Source organism: Corylus avellana, chromosome 2 (genome assembly GCF_965113065.1).
Source record: "Corylus avellana chromosome 2, dhCorAvel1.hap1.2, whole genome shotgun sequence".
NCBI classification, from domain to species: domain Eukaryota; kingdom Viridiplantae; phylum Streptophyta; class Magnoliopsida; order Fagales; family Betulaceae; genus Corylus; species Corylus avellana.
Window position 1 is genome coordinate 35,723,173 of NC_142491.1, and position 12,420 is coordinate 35,735,592.

The following is a 12,420-nucleotide window of genomic DNA, read 5'->3' on the forward strand; positions in this document are numbered from 1 at the left end:
GTTTTTTAAGTTGACTGTGCCAACAAACATTCAGTTGCTGAGTTGCATTCTCAACAGAAGTCAGTATTTGTGTCTTCGAAAATGAAGCTAATAGATGCATCATTAATACACAGAGATGCTTGTTCAAAGTTCAAATTATTTCTCATCGGCCGAAGATTACGCCTCATGAAATTGAGTTATTTATAAAATAAAAGAAATTATTTATGATCGAAGACGGAACCCAAATAAAACAAAAAGTAGAATAATAAATAAATGAAAAAAAAAAAAAAACACTTTAACCACTTGAATTATTACATTTTTTGCGCTTACACCTCCAAAAGTGACACTAAGTCTTCCCATACTATCATTGAATGTCAAATAAGACACTATTGCATTTCTTTTTTTCATCTTAATTAAAATTGATGTAGATTTTAGGATCACCATTATATCAAAATTTCAAAATAATCCATCATAAATTCAATGTGATTTTAAAAAGCACGTCAATTTTAAAATCACACCTATTTAAAATTTTGAAGAACCATGCCTATTTAAAATCACCCTTCATCCCGTTCTTTCTATCTGTCATTTTAAAGAAAATGCTATAGTAATTCTTTGTCAACAAAAGATCACTCTAAATCCTTCATATTTTATATTTTTATTCATTTTTCTCTCTTTGACCCTAATTAAAAAGTCTACCGACTCTCATTTGTCTCAAAAGCTTAAATATTTTAATGGAAGAAAGAATTAAGTAGAGAGAGAGGAAAAAAAGGATTTAAAGTGTATTCAAAAGGGAATTTTCAAAATAGAAGAGGCTTGGTTGTTCTTCAAATTGATGTAAATGCTCCATTGATAAGGTTGGAGAATTGATGCACAATCACAGGTCAAGGACAGAGATGACATACTACTTGTGAGTAGTGAGAATTAATGATCAAGTGCTTTAGTTTTTTTATTTTATTTTTTTAAGTACGAGAAATATCTTGTACATATAACTTACCAAGTAGAGATGGTACATAAACCTCAAACACATTGATCGAGGGGCAATATTTTAATATTTTTAGCTTTTAAATTGCATAATTTATAGGATGAGTGGTGATATACAATATTACATGAGCGTGCATGACTGATAAATCTTTCGCATCAAGAATAGAGTTTATCAATTTATTTGTCAATGAGAAATTTAAGATTCTCATGGATTCTAGGTTTCCAAAGAGATTTTCATTTTATTTGATCCAAGAAGATTCTAACCAACAAATCCATTAGGTTGAATTTAGGTTTGCTCAGCAAGTCGGCCCAAACTGTCTGACCTGACAATTTAAACCTGCCTCGACATTGTTCAACCAGGTGACCCAACTCATCAAGTGGGCATGCAAAGTTTATTTTGAAAGGATGACCTATTCAAATCAGGGGTTAGGAGTTGAGTTTAGGTTGCCGGTAAAACTGATAACTCAACCTCCGTGAGCTCTTATATGTAATAATAATAATTTAATCCCTAATCTCCCTTCTTATCTTCTTCTTTCTTCTTCTTTTTTTTTTTTTTTTTTTTTTTTTTTTTCACCCCGAGTCACTTCTCTCAACCTCGATAGTTCCCATTTCTTCTCATCACTGTACTCTAACAAAGAATATCTACTTCGCCCCACCATGCTTCATCATTGCTGGCGATAACCAACCCTTTACGATTGGGAGGTTAGTATTAAACCTGGCCGCCTACCTACAACTATCTTTGGGCCAAGGTGGGAGTATGTATGGGCCGAAAACCGACATTGCTTTAACCCCTAGTTGATTTGACAATACAACCACCCTTTTTGTTCCATAGCCAAATCTTTCCTAAAACATTACTGGGATCATATTGATGATTTTAATTTATTAGAAATCTATTTATAAATAAACTAAGGTAAAGTTGACTTATCTCCCTCGAACTATCACTTCAATGACAATTTATCTCATAAACTATCAATTGTGACAATTTACTTTCCAAACTACCAAAACAATAACAATTACCCCCCAATGCTAACAAAGTGACAAAATTACCCCTATATAATTTTCAATAAAACAAAAATGTCCTTAAAATTTTAAAAAAATAAATAAATTTTAATATTTTTGTTTTTATTTTAGTAAGGGTAATTTTGTCATTTTGTTAAAAGTAAGGGTACATTGTCATTGTTTTAGTAGTTTTGAGAGTAAATTGTCATTAGAATAATAATTTGAGAGAATTAAGTGAACTTTACCCAATAAACTATAATACCCAAAGAAACACCATCAACAAACATCAGGTGACCATATTCATTAAATGATCCTCCACTAGTGTCAAACCTACTCATTTAACATATATTTCATAATACTAATAATAATAACAACAATAATTTCTTTTATATATATAAACAATTGTAATTGTGATGTCTTGTGACGTGGAATTGCTCCTGTGTCTCTATTCTCTAATGAAACCTCAATTACGGCACAAAATGCGCTAAAGGGCTCTTGGAGAGAGAATTGCCAATTTGTTCATATTATTATTATTATTATTTTATCATGTTAATTTATTATAACTCATTTAACAAATAAATTTAGTTAGTTTAGTAACATAATAAATTTTATATGGACTATCATATTAATTTAATATTATAAAAATTATAATTATCTCTATAATCACTCATAATTAGAACTTGAGAAAGCACACAAAATGGACCCATTCAATTAAAAAAAAAAAAAAAATAGGGGCATTTCCGCGTTAGATTTTGGAAACCTTGGTGGGAAAGGAATTAATCTCATTCATTCGTTCACTCACGAATGGAAATTGGAATCATCCAATTGTCGCACTCACGCATGGGCTCAGCTGTCCACTAACTGGCCTGGCCGCCCTCACTGTTCAAACAGCTCATAATTAACCTCTTTTTCTTTTTTTCTTTTTTGAAAGAATTAAAAGGAAGGGCAGAGATAGTTCGTTCTAAATATTAAATGTAGAAATCAAGTCAAAAGCTGATTAGTGGGTGTCCATTTAAGCCATATTATTATGACACTCTTGGATTACAAGCAAGCAAGCAAAGGGTAAAAGGGCATTCGTATTAAAGTCAAGTGGCATGATTCCGTAAATTACCTCCAAACCCAGTGGCATTTCCTCTCCCACCGTCACTTATAATCGCAAACCTGCCCTCAATTCCCTTCTCCCTCTCCAAACAGAACCGACAGACCCTCATCTCCCCAAAATGGAAGCCGCAAATCGCTGCCGTTTTCTCGTGCTATGTGCAATCCTGGCCGCCCATTTGGCGCTCTGCTCTTCCACGGCCCTTGATTTCATTGGAGGCGTCCCTATTCAATCGGAGTGCCGCGGCTCGATCGGCGAGTGCCTGCTCGCTGGCGGGGGCGCGGGGTTGGAATTGGAGGAGTTCGCGATGGACTCGGAGAGCCACCGGCGCATCCTAGCCACGAAGCAGTACATAAGCTACGGTGCGCTGAGGAGGAACAGTGTGCCCTGCTCTCGACGTGGCGCGTCGTACTACAATTGCCGAACTGGTGCTCAGGCCAATCCCTACACTCGCGGGTGCAGTGCGATTACTCGCTGTAGGCGCTGAAATTTAGTTTTATTTTTCAATATAATTTATTGGCTTCCTTTTATTATTATATATTGTGCTTATTATTATTAGTATTGTTGGGGCTTCTGTGTTGCTGTTACCCAATTATTATACATAGCGGAGGAGCAGATTTGAATAACCGTATTGTATTACTATTGTTTTCTTCTTTCGTTAATGTCAATATTAGTTATTGTTGTTATTTATCATATCATTTTCTTATTTCTTATTTCTTATTTTGAATTAATTTTTATTGAGTTTTTTTTTTTAAAAAAAATTATACATAATAAAATATCCCAAGAATTCTCTTAGGGAGGTTGGTGCGAAAGATGAACCAATAGAGTCCACAAGTACAACAATGTTCTGGTCCTTTCCAAATGGAATCATGTTGTTTTTTTTTTTTTTTTTTTTTTTGTTGGGGGGGTGGTTAAATTATAGTGGAGGCATTAGAAACTTTCAAAATACTACTATTATATATATATATATATATAAGTTAGATAATTTTATAAATTTTACAAGAGTATGAAAGTTATTTTCTCGAGAAAGTGACATTGCAAATTTTTTAAAAATTTGATAAATTCTTAAACTTCAGTGATTACAAAGCAAAGAAAATTCTGGAAATAAAATGAAGTTTCTTCTATCTTTCTCCAAATTCTGCAAAAGGGATTTAGTTTTGATTATTTTTCCAAAATTTCGGCCAAACCCCCAGCCAGGCTCCATTGAAATTTTGAAATGAAGTGATAATGCTTTCGGGAATCTTATTCTGATGACCAACAATTAGGGCAAGCCTCACATGCACCAGCTTTCCTTTAAGGCAGTCAATATCAATCAAAATCAATGACTGGGATACCACTATTATGGCATCTAAGCTTTCCGTGCGACGCTTAAAACATGCCCCATACGTCTCTGTCATGCTAGCATAAACTAACCATAACATCTACATCAGCACCCAATAGGACAACATCATGGAGGGATAAACATACTTTTACTTCCTTTTTCCGTCTTTTTAAAGCTGTTGTGCCTTTCATTTCTACGTGGGACAGTGAGAAGCTTCACGAGTGGTGGATGTTCTATACAGTAAAATACCTTTCCTGGTAAACTTTCAGGAAGTAGTGCCAGTTTGTCAATGGCACCAACCAACAAACACAATAGCATTTTGAAAATTGTAATGGAAAAAGTATAGCAAGGTTTTAATTCTCTCAACCAGACATAAGCATTCTGTAAAACGAGAACATCGCAGACTTAAAGATGGACAATTCAAAATAGAGTTTCGAATCCATGGAACATTAATCTACTCTTAAACGCATCAACATCGGATTCTCCTTCCAAATCAGAAAAGGAAAAACATACGAATCAGGATTACACTGAATCGTCGGCGGCTGACTTGGATTCTGGCTTTGGCTGGGAAGGGACCGAAGGAGAAGGTGAGCCCTCCACTCCCATCTCGGCTCTGAGCTCGTTGATGCTCTGCTCTAACTCATCTATCCTGCCGCCCATCTCGTCAAGTATGTTACAGTTAAAGAAACCAATGTGACACATCATATCAGTTCCCATGTAGGGCAAGGTGGCATGGCATGTTACATATTTTCCGTCTAAGCAACACTTGCAGCAATATATTGAAGTGAAATTGTTCCAGATTTGTATTCCACAGCATTTGATGGCACAAGTTTAATATTTGGGATGGAACTACAACCCTTCATTTCAATTAATGGACACACACACACACTAGGAAACCAAATCAATGGTGTACTTATCGAGAGAAAAAATGTCAAATGCGATATACAAATAAAAATAAAAGGTGATGTGCTCTTCACATCAGTGGAAGGCAAAATCCTAATCTTATTAATGGAGTCTATTCAACACCAACCACCCCAACCCAATCATGAAGAAAGAAAAAAAAATTGTGTTAATAATGTCCTTACTGAAGATGCTGAAAGAATGTCACACATGATCCAACTAGATTTAGACAGGAGCATACAGAAACAAAATGGACTCCATTGAAATGCTACGAAGAACAAATGGCATGATTCATTTCACTAAGATGTCAGATTAACAAGGGATGTAAAATTGTATTGTATGGTTTCATTTCAGTAAGGTGTCAGATTAATAAGTGTTGCAATATGTAGAATAAGAGAAGGATATTCTTTGTGATGATGGACTCAGACATTGTCTGGAATCTGGATTGCTGCAAATTTGCAAAAATATAAGCACCATATCTAGAGCCACAGAGCGTGGATCCAAAATTTCAACTACTAAATCTCATAAATACAGAGATACCAAACTCACAATCTGCTGAAGAAGATTTTGCACCTGCAAAAATCAGTACAAACATTCAGCAAAGACTATTTTTCAAATCACATCAAGTAAATGACCCTTATCACTATAGGCAGGTGTTTTTTACTAATAGAAAATATGGATCTCATTTCTTCTTTGTTCATATATAAGCATCAGGACTTCAAAATGGCGTGCTTTACCAAACAAGCACCAAACACTATTGAAAGACGGAAAATAAAGGGGAAGCCCCAAAGGATGATATACACCATCGCCAGGCAGTCTGGAATACAATAATTTATGCAAGTTTCCTGATCATTATTGGACGAGGCCATCATCACATTTTTCAAGTACACCCTCAATATTTAAAGTTAAATAACTGCTTTCCCCAGGTAACTATTAGAAGAAAGTAATTCTGAGCACCTTAATCTGCTCAGTAACCATCCTTATGGCTGTGTTAAGTTAGTCTAAATTTATCCAAATGAATAAAATAATTTCTCAAAGTTATAGAGTAACTCACAAAAACTGTCATATCAGCAGTGCTCTGTTTAGGGTCATCTGTGTCATGCCCATCCTGCAGAAAAGAAAGGAAAGAGACACTACCACATAAAATGTTTGCAGAAGTATCAAAACATGCTACATTAATTATTAAGATGGAACAAGTAGCTGGTGGACATAAAAGTGATGCTTGAAAGAACTCAATTTCAGCTGATGAAGGTGAAGTAGACACGACTATACAGTGTTCATTATACTGTAAGTAAACAACTTAACTAGACATTTCTCCTCGTATGCAAATGTTTTAACCATCGCATTGATTCTCTAGAAGCAGTTGCACCAATGTTTTCCCAATCACCACATGTTTTAGCAAAGACTCAAACGTATAGACATGATGGTTTACTATCAGCAAAATCACCATCGTGTTATTCTTTTAGATGCTCCAAAACTCATAACAAGATTGGGTCAAGGAATGAACTTTTAGGGGCTTAACAGAGAAGGTACTTAATATAGTTGAGCAAAACAAATGATTAAAATTGGGGAACAAGGTTAATGGCAACTAGAAAATCGCCCTTCGGGCTGATCATCACCATTTTGTACCCAGTAACACAATAACGTCGACCCAACCACCACCCAGCATTCATGCAACTTTCAACAATTTTTTGCTTCCTAAATGTATTCAAATGGTATTAGTATACAAAAACAATTTTCCCATGAGTGGTCTCAAAGTATTTGCTTCAAAAACCTACATACTCAAATGCTGCTAATGAAGGAAATCTCATGGGTGTGGTGAACTTTAAACCAAGGGTGGCATTTTAAGGAAAGAAAAAACTTATTGCTATAGTTCCATTTGAAGCAGTTCCCATATATCACAATCTCACTTTAGCCCATGTCAGTGCATGCCCTCCAACTTGAACCAGATCATACCCATCTAGTGCAAAACTGTATCTAAGTGATACATAAAACCGAAGCATCAATCATATGTATACCTAGCATTCACATCTAGCTCAGCAAATTTACTCTTTATTTTCGCTAAAAAAAAACTCATTTCTCTATTTTAATTACCCACTTTTTCACAACACCTACATCTAGCCTAGCATTTTACCGATCTACTTTCACTATTCCATTTAAATAATCTTTTTCAATGATTTCTTTATTCATTCCTTAAAAAAGGCAACAAAAACAAGATTTGGCAAGTAAATAGTGCTCACCCGTTAAATTACCATTTGTCCTAAAAGCTTAACTTGATAGAAAGAGGTAAATTTAATCATTTAATTTATACTTTAACAATCTCTCACATGTGGGTTCAAACTATTTTTTAATAAGTGAGACCCAACACATGAGATATTTAATTTAAATGGGATAAATTGATGAAATCAGGATTCAAATTCATGACCTCTGGCTCTGATACCATGTAAAATCAGCATTTGTCATAAAAGCTAAGCTGATAGGAAAAGGTAAATTTAATCATTTAATTTATATTTTAACATCACCAAATCTGGTGAGCATTGTTCACACTCACCAAATATTTCAGCAATTTGGTGAGCCGGATGCCTAGCCTTTTAGACTCATTTTAACATTTAGGCAAGCCAAAATTGGACAAAGTTTTCCTCCAAACTGGGTTGAAAAAATTTCCTTCAACCTACTCTATAAAAGTGACATGTGTCCATGAACATGTGAGATGCACATGTTTTTTTAATAGAAGAGACAAAGTTGGAATAAATTTTATTAAAAACTCATGTGCATCTCACATGTTATTAAAAAGATGGACACATATCATTTTTATAGAGTAGGTTGAAGGAAATTCCTCCAACCTAGTTTGGAGGAAAACTTTGTCCGCCAAAATTGGCAAGCCGGATGAGAGTGTTTGGTACCCATATACTCAAGAGGGAAATATGTACCTTAAACAAAGCTAAGTTGGACACATAACCCATATACTCAAGCTAGAACACAACCTAGTACAATAGGTTTCCACAACTAAGCAACGCAAACAATGATGTCAGTGCCAAAACGTAAATTCACACACTTTCTAAACAAAAACTAGTCATAAACAAAAGGTTTCTACAACGAAGTATATTTACTATATTTTGTGCACCACATTGTAATTTCACACCCTTTCTAAATAAACCTACAAACATTTTTTTTTTTGATTTGGCACTAGGTATCCAGAGCTTCACTCCGACTGATCCCGAGGGTGCACAGGCCCTCAGCAAGGAGTTTCCCACAAGTGTATCTTGGTTAATTCAAGGGGCGAACTCCCAGTCTGATGGCCCTAAGAAGCAGTTTGCACTCAGTGGGTTTCGAACCTAAGACCTTGAGGAGCATACTCAAAGTCCCAAGCTGTCCAACCAATGAGCCAACCCCTTGGGGTTTAAACAAACCGACCGACATAATTATCCCAACTCAGAAATGCATACATTTTTCTCTTCTATACTTCAACCCATCAACTGAAAGTAGCTCAAAACATTTCCATTTCCTTCATGGTAGACCACTAAGGTACACATATTTGTATGTATCAAGCACCACGGCTCAACAAAAATCAAAAACTCAGACCCCATGGCCCACTGTTTGGCTTCCAATAAAACGGGGGGAAACAAAGTAAATCAAATTACAATCTCGTGTTTTCTATTTATTTGGTCTTCGAAGCATGGGAAAAAAACAACCTAAATTTAATACAGATTTGATTTCTAGGGTTGCAAATAATAAAAAAACAAAATTATCACAGTATTAAATTTCTCTCACACATTTTCCAAGCAACCAAACAGAATACAACCAAAGAAAAATGGTAGACAAATTTTAAATAGACCGATGATTCAAGGGAAGCGAAGTTTATTGAACAGATCCACAGTTACTAACGAAACACTTTTCCATCACACTGAGAGGAAGAAAACCCCTAAATTCAATCTATGACATGCCTTCATTAAAAATGATAAAAATGCATAATAATATATGACAATTTAAAAGGATTCTATTTGTTACTGTGTGGAATATGTTTAAAAAATTACCATCTCCGGCGTCTTTTCTGCTGGGTAGGCTTCGCTTAATGGCAGTGCCGAGCAGAGAAAGGCGTCGTGGCGTGGTCAACTCGGGGAAGGACTGGGAAAAAGTATGAAGTGGTGATGGGGCGAAATTACGAGTTTGTTCCTGCCAAAGATCTCCGATTCTCCAACAATTTTGTGTCTGAGATTCCGTTTGTCGCGATCCAAAATGTTTTCCGTCAAACAATATTTTAAGTCGAAAACATTTTTTTGAAAATGAATTTTAGAAAAATATTTTTTGACGTTAGCATTCGAAAAATCACAATTTTTTTTTAATATTATTAAATCATATTAAACTTTAAATTATGGAAATATTTTGACTAGGTCCCGATGATGACTTGGTCGGGTCCCACGAGTCCTGACCGGGTTCAAGTAGGATTTGGACCAAATTTTGTCGGTGTCTTAATTGGGTCCTAGCGGTGTCCTGGTTGGGTCCCAACCAAGTCCTAACATAGTAACATTGTCCTAATTGCGTCCCGGCAAGGTCTCGACCAGGTCTTGGTAGTGTCTCAATCAGGTTTTGGCGAGGTGCCGAACAAGCCCAGATCAAGTCTTGGCTAGTGTCCTAACCTAGTCCCGACGGGGTCCCGACAATGTCTCGATCGAGTCTCAGTGAGGTCTCGGCGGGTCTTGACAAAGTCTTAATCAATTTATACCAAAACAAATGAAGCTTAAAGTGCAACAAATGCACTCAAATAGGTGACGAGATAGTTCAAAATTTTCTGAACATGTAAATTTTATATAAACTCTTTCACAATGTGCATACAAAATTATTGGGAATCTCAATCCGTTTTGTTGTTTGTTTCTTTTGTAGCCACTAGAGAGTGTTTTTAGTAAACTCAAAGGATTAGGCTTGGGTCCTATATATATATATAGCATTTATGCTTTTTTATGTTTTATTTTTTTAAGGTATATATTTTATTTTATTTTATTTCTCTTTTTAGTTGAATACTTGAAATTTATTCTAGACCTTTTAAAAAATTACTAAACTTGGAACATTGTTTTTGCGGTACATAAAGACAAAATGCTAAAAAGAAAGAATAATGTTAGGAACCCTTTTTTTATTATCTTTTCATTCTCCTAAAGCTAGCTTTCAAAATTACCATTAAATTTTAGATGAATCATACTTGAATTTTGATTTAATGGTAATTTTGAAAGTTACATCAACTTTAAGAAGATAAAAAGATGGTCTCTAACATTACCCATGTCTTTGTTGTATCCTCCCAACATTGTTACATTTATGTAACTTTTAAAATCACTATTAAATTTCTCATAAATGATTATTAAATTTTGATCGGATGATAATTTTAATAATCAGTCTAAAGAAAATATCCTCAAACTCATTTAAAATAGTACCAAGTATCTATAAATATTTAAGGGGCACACTAAATTTAGTCTAAGTTAGTAAACTATTATTAATAACCTTAATAATTTAAGGAAAATGTTAGGTGTTCTTATAGTATTCTCTTGGTGTCCTCCTAACTTTGATGTAGCTTTTAAAATAACCGTTCAATTTGAGATTATCATTATTGACTTTTAATTTATTGGTGATTTTAAAAGTTACATCATAGTTGGGAGAACACTAGAAGAATACCTAACATTTCTCATAATTTAATGAACTTTTTAAATATTTATAGACACTTGACACTATTTTAAAAGGGTAACATGATATTTTTTCCAACTGTTTTACAGAAAATTGATGTCCTAGAATTTTAGCTTTAGAAATGATATGAATTTTTTTAATGAAATATCTTTAATCACTGCACGCAAGTGACAACAACTCAATATTTATTATATTTTTAAACATTAACATTTTTTTAATTAAAAAAAAAAAAAAAGAAAAAAAGTTTGACCATGTGTTCGTGTGCACTTAATTTTTTTGGCCTTTTGAAGATATTAGATGATCTAATAAGATAAGACTATCTGATTATGTTACCAATTATAGTAAGGTATGGAGTTAAGACTACTACAGAGCTTTCACAAATCACAATGGAACAAGTAATGGGGTTGCCAAATGAAACAGGTAATTAATTTTCGAAAAATTATATTTATTTTATACTCCATTCCTTTCTTTAAATGCCCCATCATCTCAGATTTTTTTTTTGTATTTTTTTGTATTTTTTTTTGTGTTTAAAAGAAGGCTATATATACACCACATTCTTGTTATGAAACCCCTAAATTTGCTCCATAACGCTCATTTTTGCTGCCTTCCAATGTCTCCCATTAAATAAATCTCCGTTTGTCTCTTCATCCCCTCTCTCCCCCAACAATTCCATTGCCATGGCTTCTCAAAATACCAAGAACACCAACGCCAAACGGGCTCTCCGGTCTCTCGCCATTGCCATCACCGTCCCCATCTCACTAACCATGTTCATCATTTTTATGTTCGGCTCCGGCCGCAAGTATCGTGTGCTAGCCAAGCCCCTTTGGTTTCCGCCTCTTTCGTTCATACACCTGGCCTCCCTAGGGTCGTCTTTCCTAATGGGCTTCGCGGCGTGGCTCGTGTGGGCGGACGGAGGATTTCATGCACAACCGGATGCATTGCTCCTCTACCTCACTCAAGTTTCGCTCAGCATAGTGTGGGATCCTCTCGTGCTCGTGATCGGAGCAAGGTGGCTCGCATTTGTGTTTTGTGCGGCCAACTTTGTGGCTCTTTTTGCTTGTTACAAGATCTTCCGAGGGATGAACGTGAATCCGTTTGCCAAAGATCTTGTTAAGCCTTGTGTGGCATGGGCAGCTTATCTAAGTATTGTCACTTTTAAGCTTATTTTTCTTTGATTTTGGTTTTTGTATAACGTTTTGTTATGTACATTTTTGTAATTAGGTTTCGCCCCCACAATGAAATTTGTAGCATCCAAATGTTTGTGCCATGTATGTAGTTCTATAATGCTAGTTTGGTGGTCTTTTTCTAGACAATACTTGTTCTTTTTCTGTTCGTTGTTTCCTTAAATCAAAATTGTCAAACACGTTTTTTTTTTTTTTTTTTTTTTTTTTTTTTCTGCTGAGCGATTAACTATAATATTTTATGGCAGATGTTGCAGAGTCCTGCGCACTAAGTTAGTAACAACTTCTAA

The 12,420-nt window shown here is 34.9% G+C and overlaps 3 protein-coding genes across 3 annotated transcripts; 2 read left to right on the forward strand and 1 right to left on the reverse strand.

The window, feature by feature from the left end:
• Positions 1–3,086: 3,086 nt before the first annotated feature.
• On the forward strand, positions 3,087–3,751 carry LOC132165263 (protein RALF-like 33). Its single transcript, XM_059575750.2, has one exon. The coding sequence runs from the start codon at positions 3,180–3,182 to the stop codon at positions 3,543–3,545; it is 366 nt and encodes a 121-aa protein (XP_059431733.1). The 5' UTR covers positions 3,087–3,179; the 3' UTR covers positions 3,546–3,751.
• Positions 3,752–4,711: 960 nt separating this feature from the next.
• HSBP (heat shock factor binding protein) lies at positions 4,712–9,522 on the reverse strand. The gene is made up of 5 exons (XM_059604483.2): positions 9,314–9,522; positions 6,334–6,387; positions 5,829–5,852; positions 5,685–5,727; positions 4,712–5,047 (listed from the first exon to the last, which is right to left on the reverse strand). The coding sequence occupies exons 1-5, from the start codon at positions 9,314–9,316 to the stop codon at positions 4,902–4,904; spliced, it is 270 nt and encodes an 89-aa protein (XP_059460466.2). The 5' UTR covers positions 9,317–9,522; the 3' UTR covers positions 4,712–4,901.
• Positions 9,523–11,626: 2,104 nt separating this feature from the next.
• Positions 11,627–12,124, forward strand: LOC132186959 (translocator protein homolog). The gene has a single exon (XM_059601127.1). The coding sequence runs from the start codon at positions 11,627–11,629 to the stop codon at positions 12,122–12,124; it is 498 nt and encodes a 165-aa protein (XP_059457110.1).
• Positions 12,125–12,420: the final 296 nt, after the last annotated feature.

What these genes read in the sequence shown, in the direction of transcription:
- LOC132165263 (XM_059575750.2), top strand. Translation starts at nt 3,180, where the DNA reads ATGGAAGCCGCAAATCGCTGCCGTTTTCTCGTGCTATGTGCAATCCTG.
- HSBP (XM_059604483.2), bottom strand. An exon ending in CTGCTGATATGACAGTTTTT is followed by an intron (nt 5,853 to 6,333) that starts GTGAGTTACTCT and finishes TGATTTTTGCAG; the next exon opens with GTGCAAAATCTTCTTCAGCA. An exon ending in TGAGTCCATCATCACAAAGA is followed by an intron (nt 5,048 to 5,684) that starts ATATCCTTCTCT and finishes ACTGTAACATAC; the next exon opens with TTGACGAGATGGGCGGCAGG.
- LOC132186959 (XM_059601127.1), top strand. Translation starts at nt 11,627, where the DNA reads ATGGCTTCTCAAAATACCAAGAACACCAACGCCAAACGGGCTCTCCGG.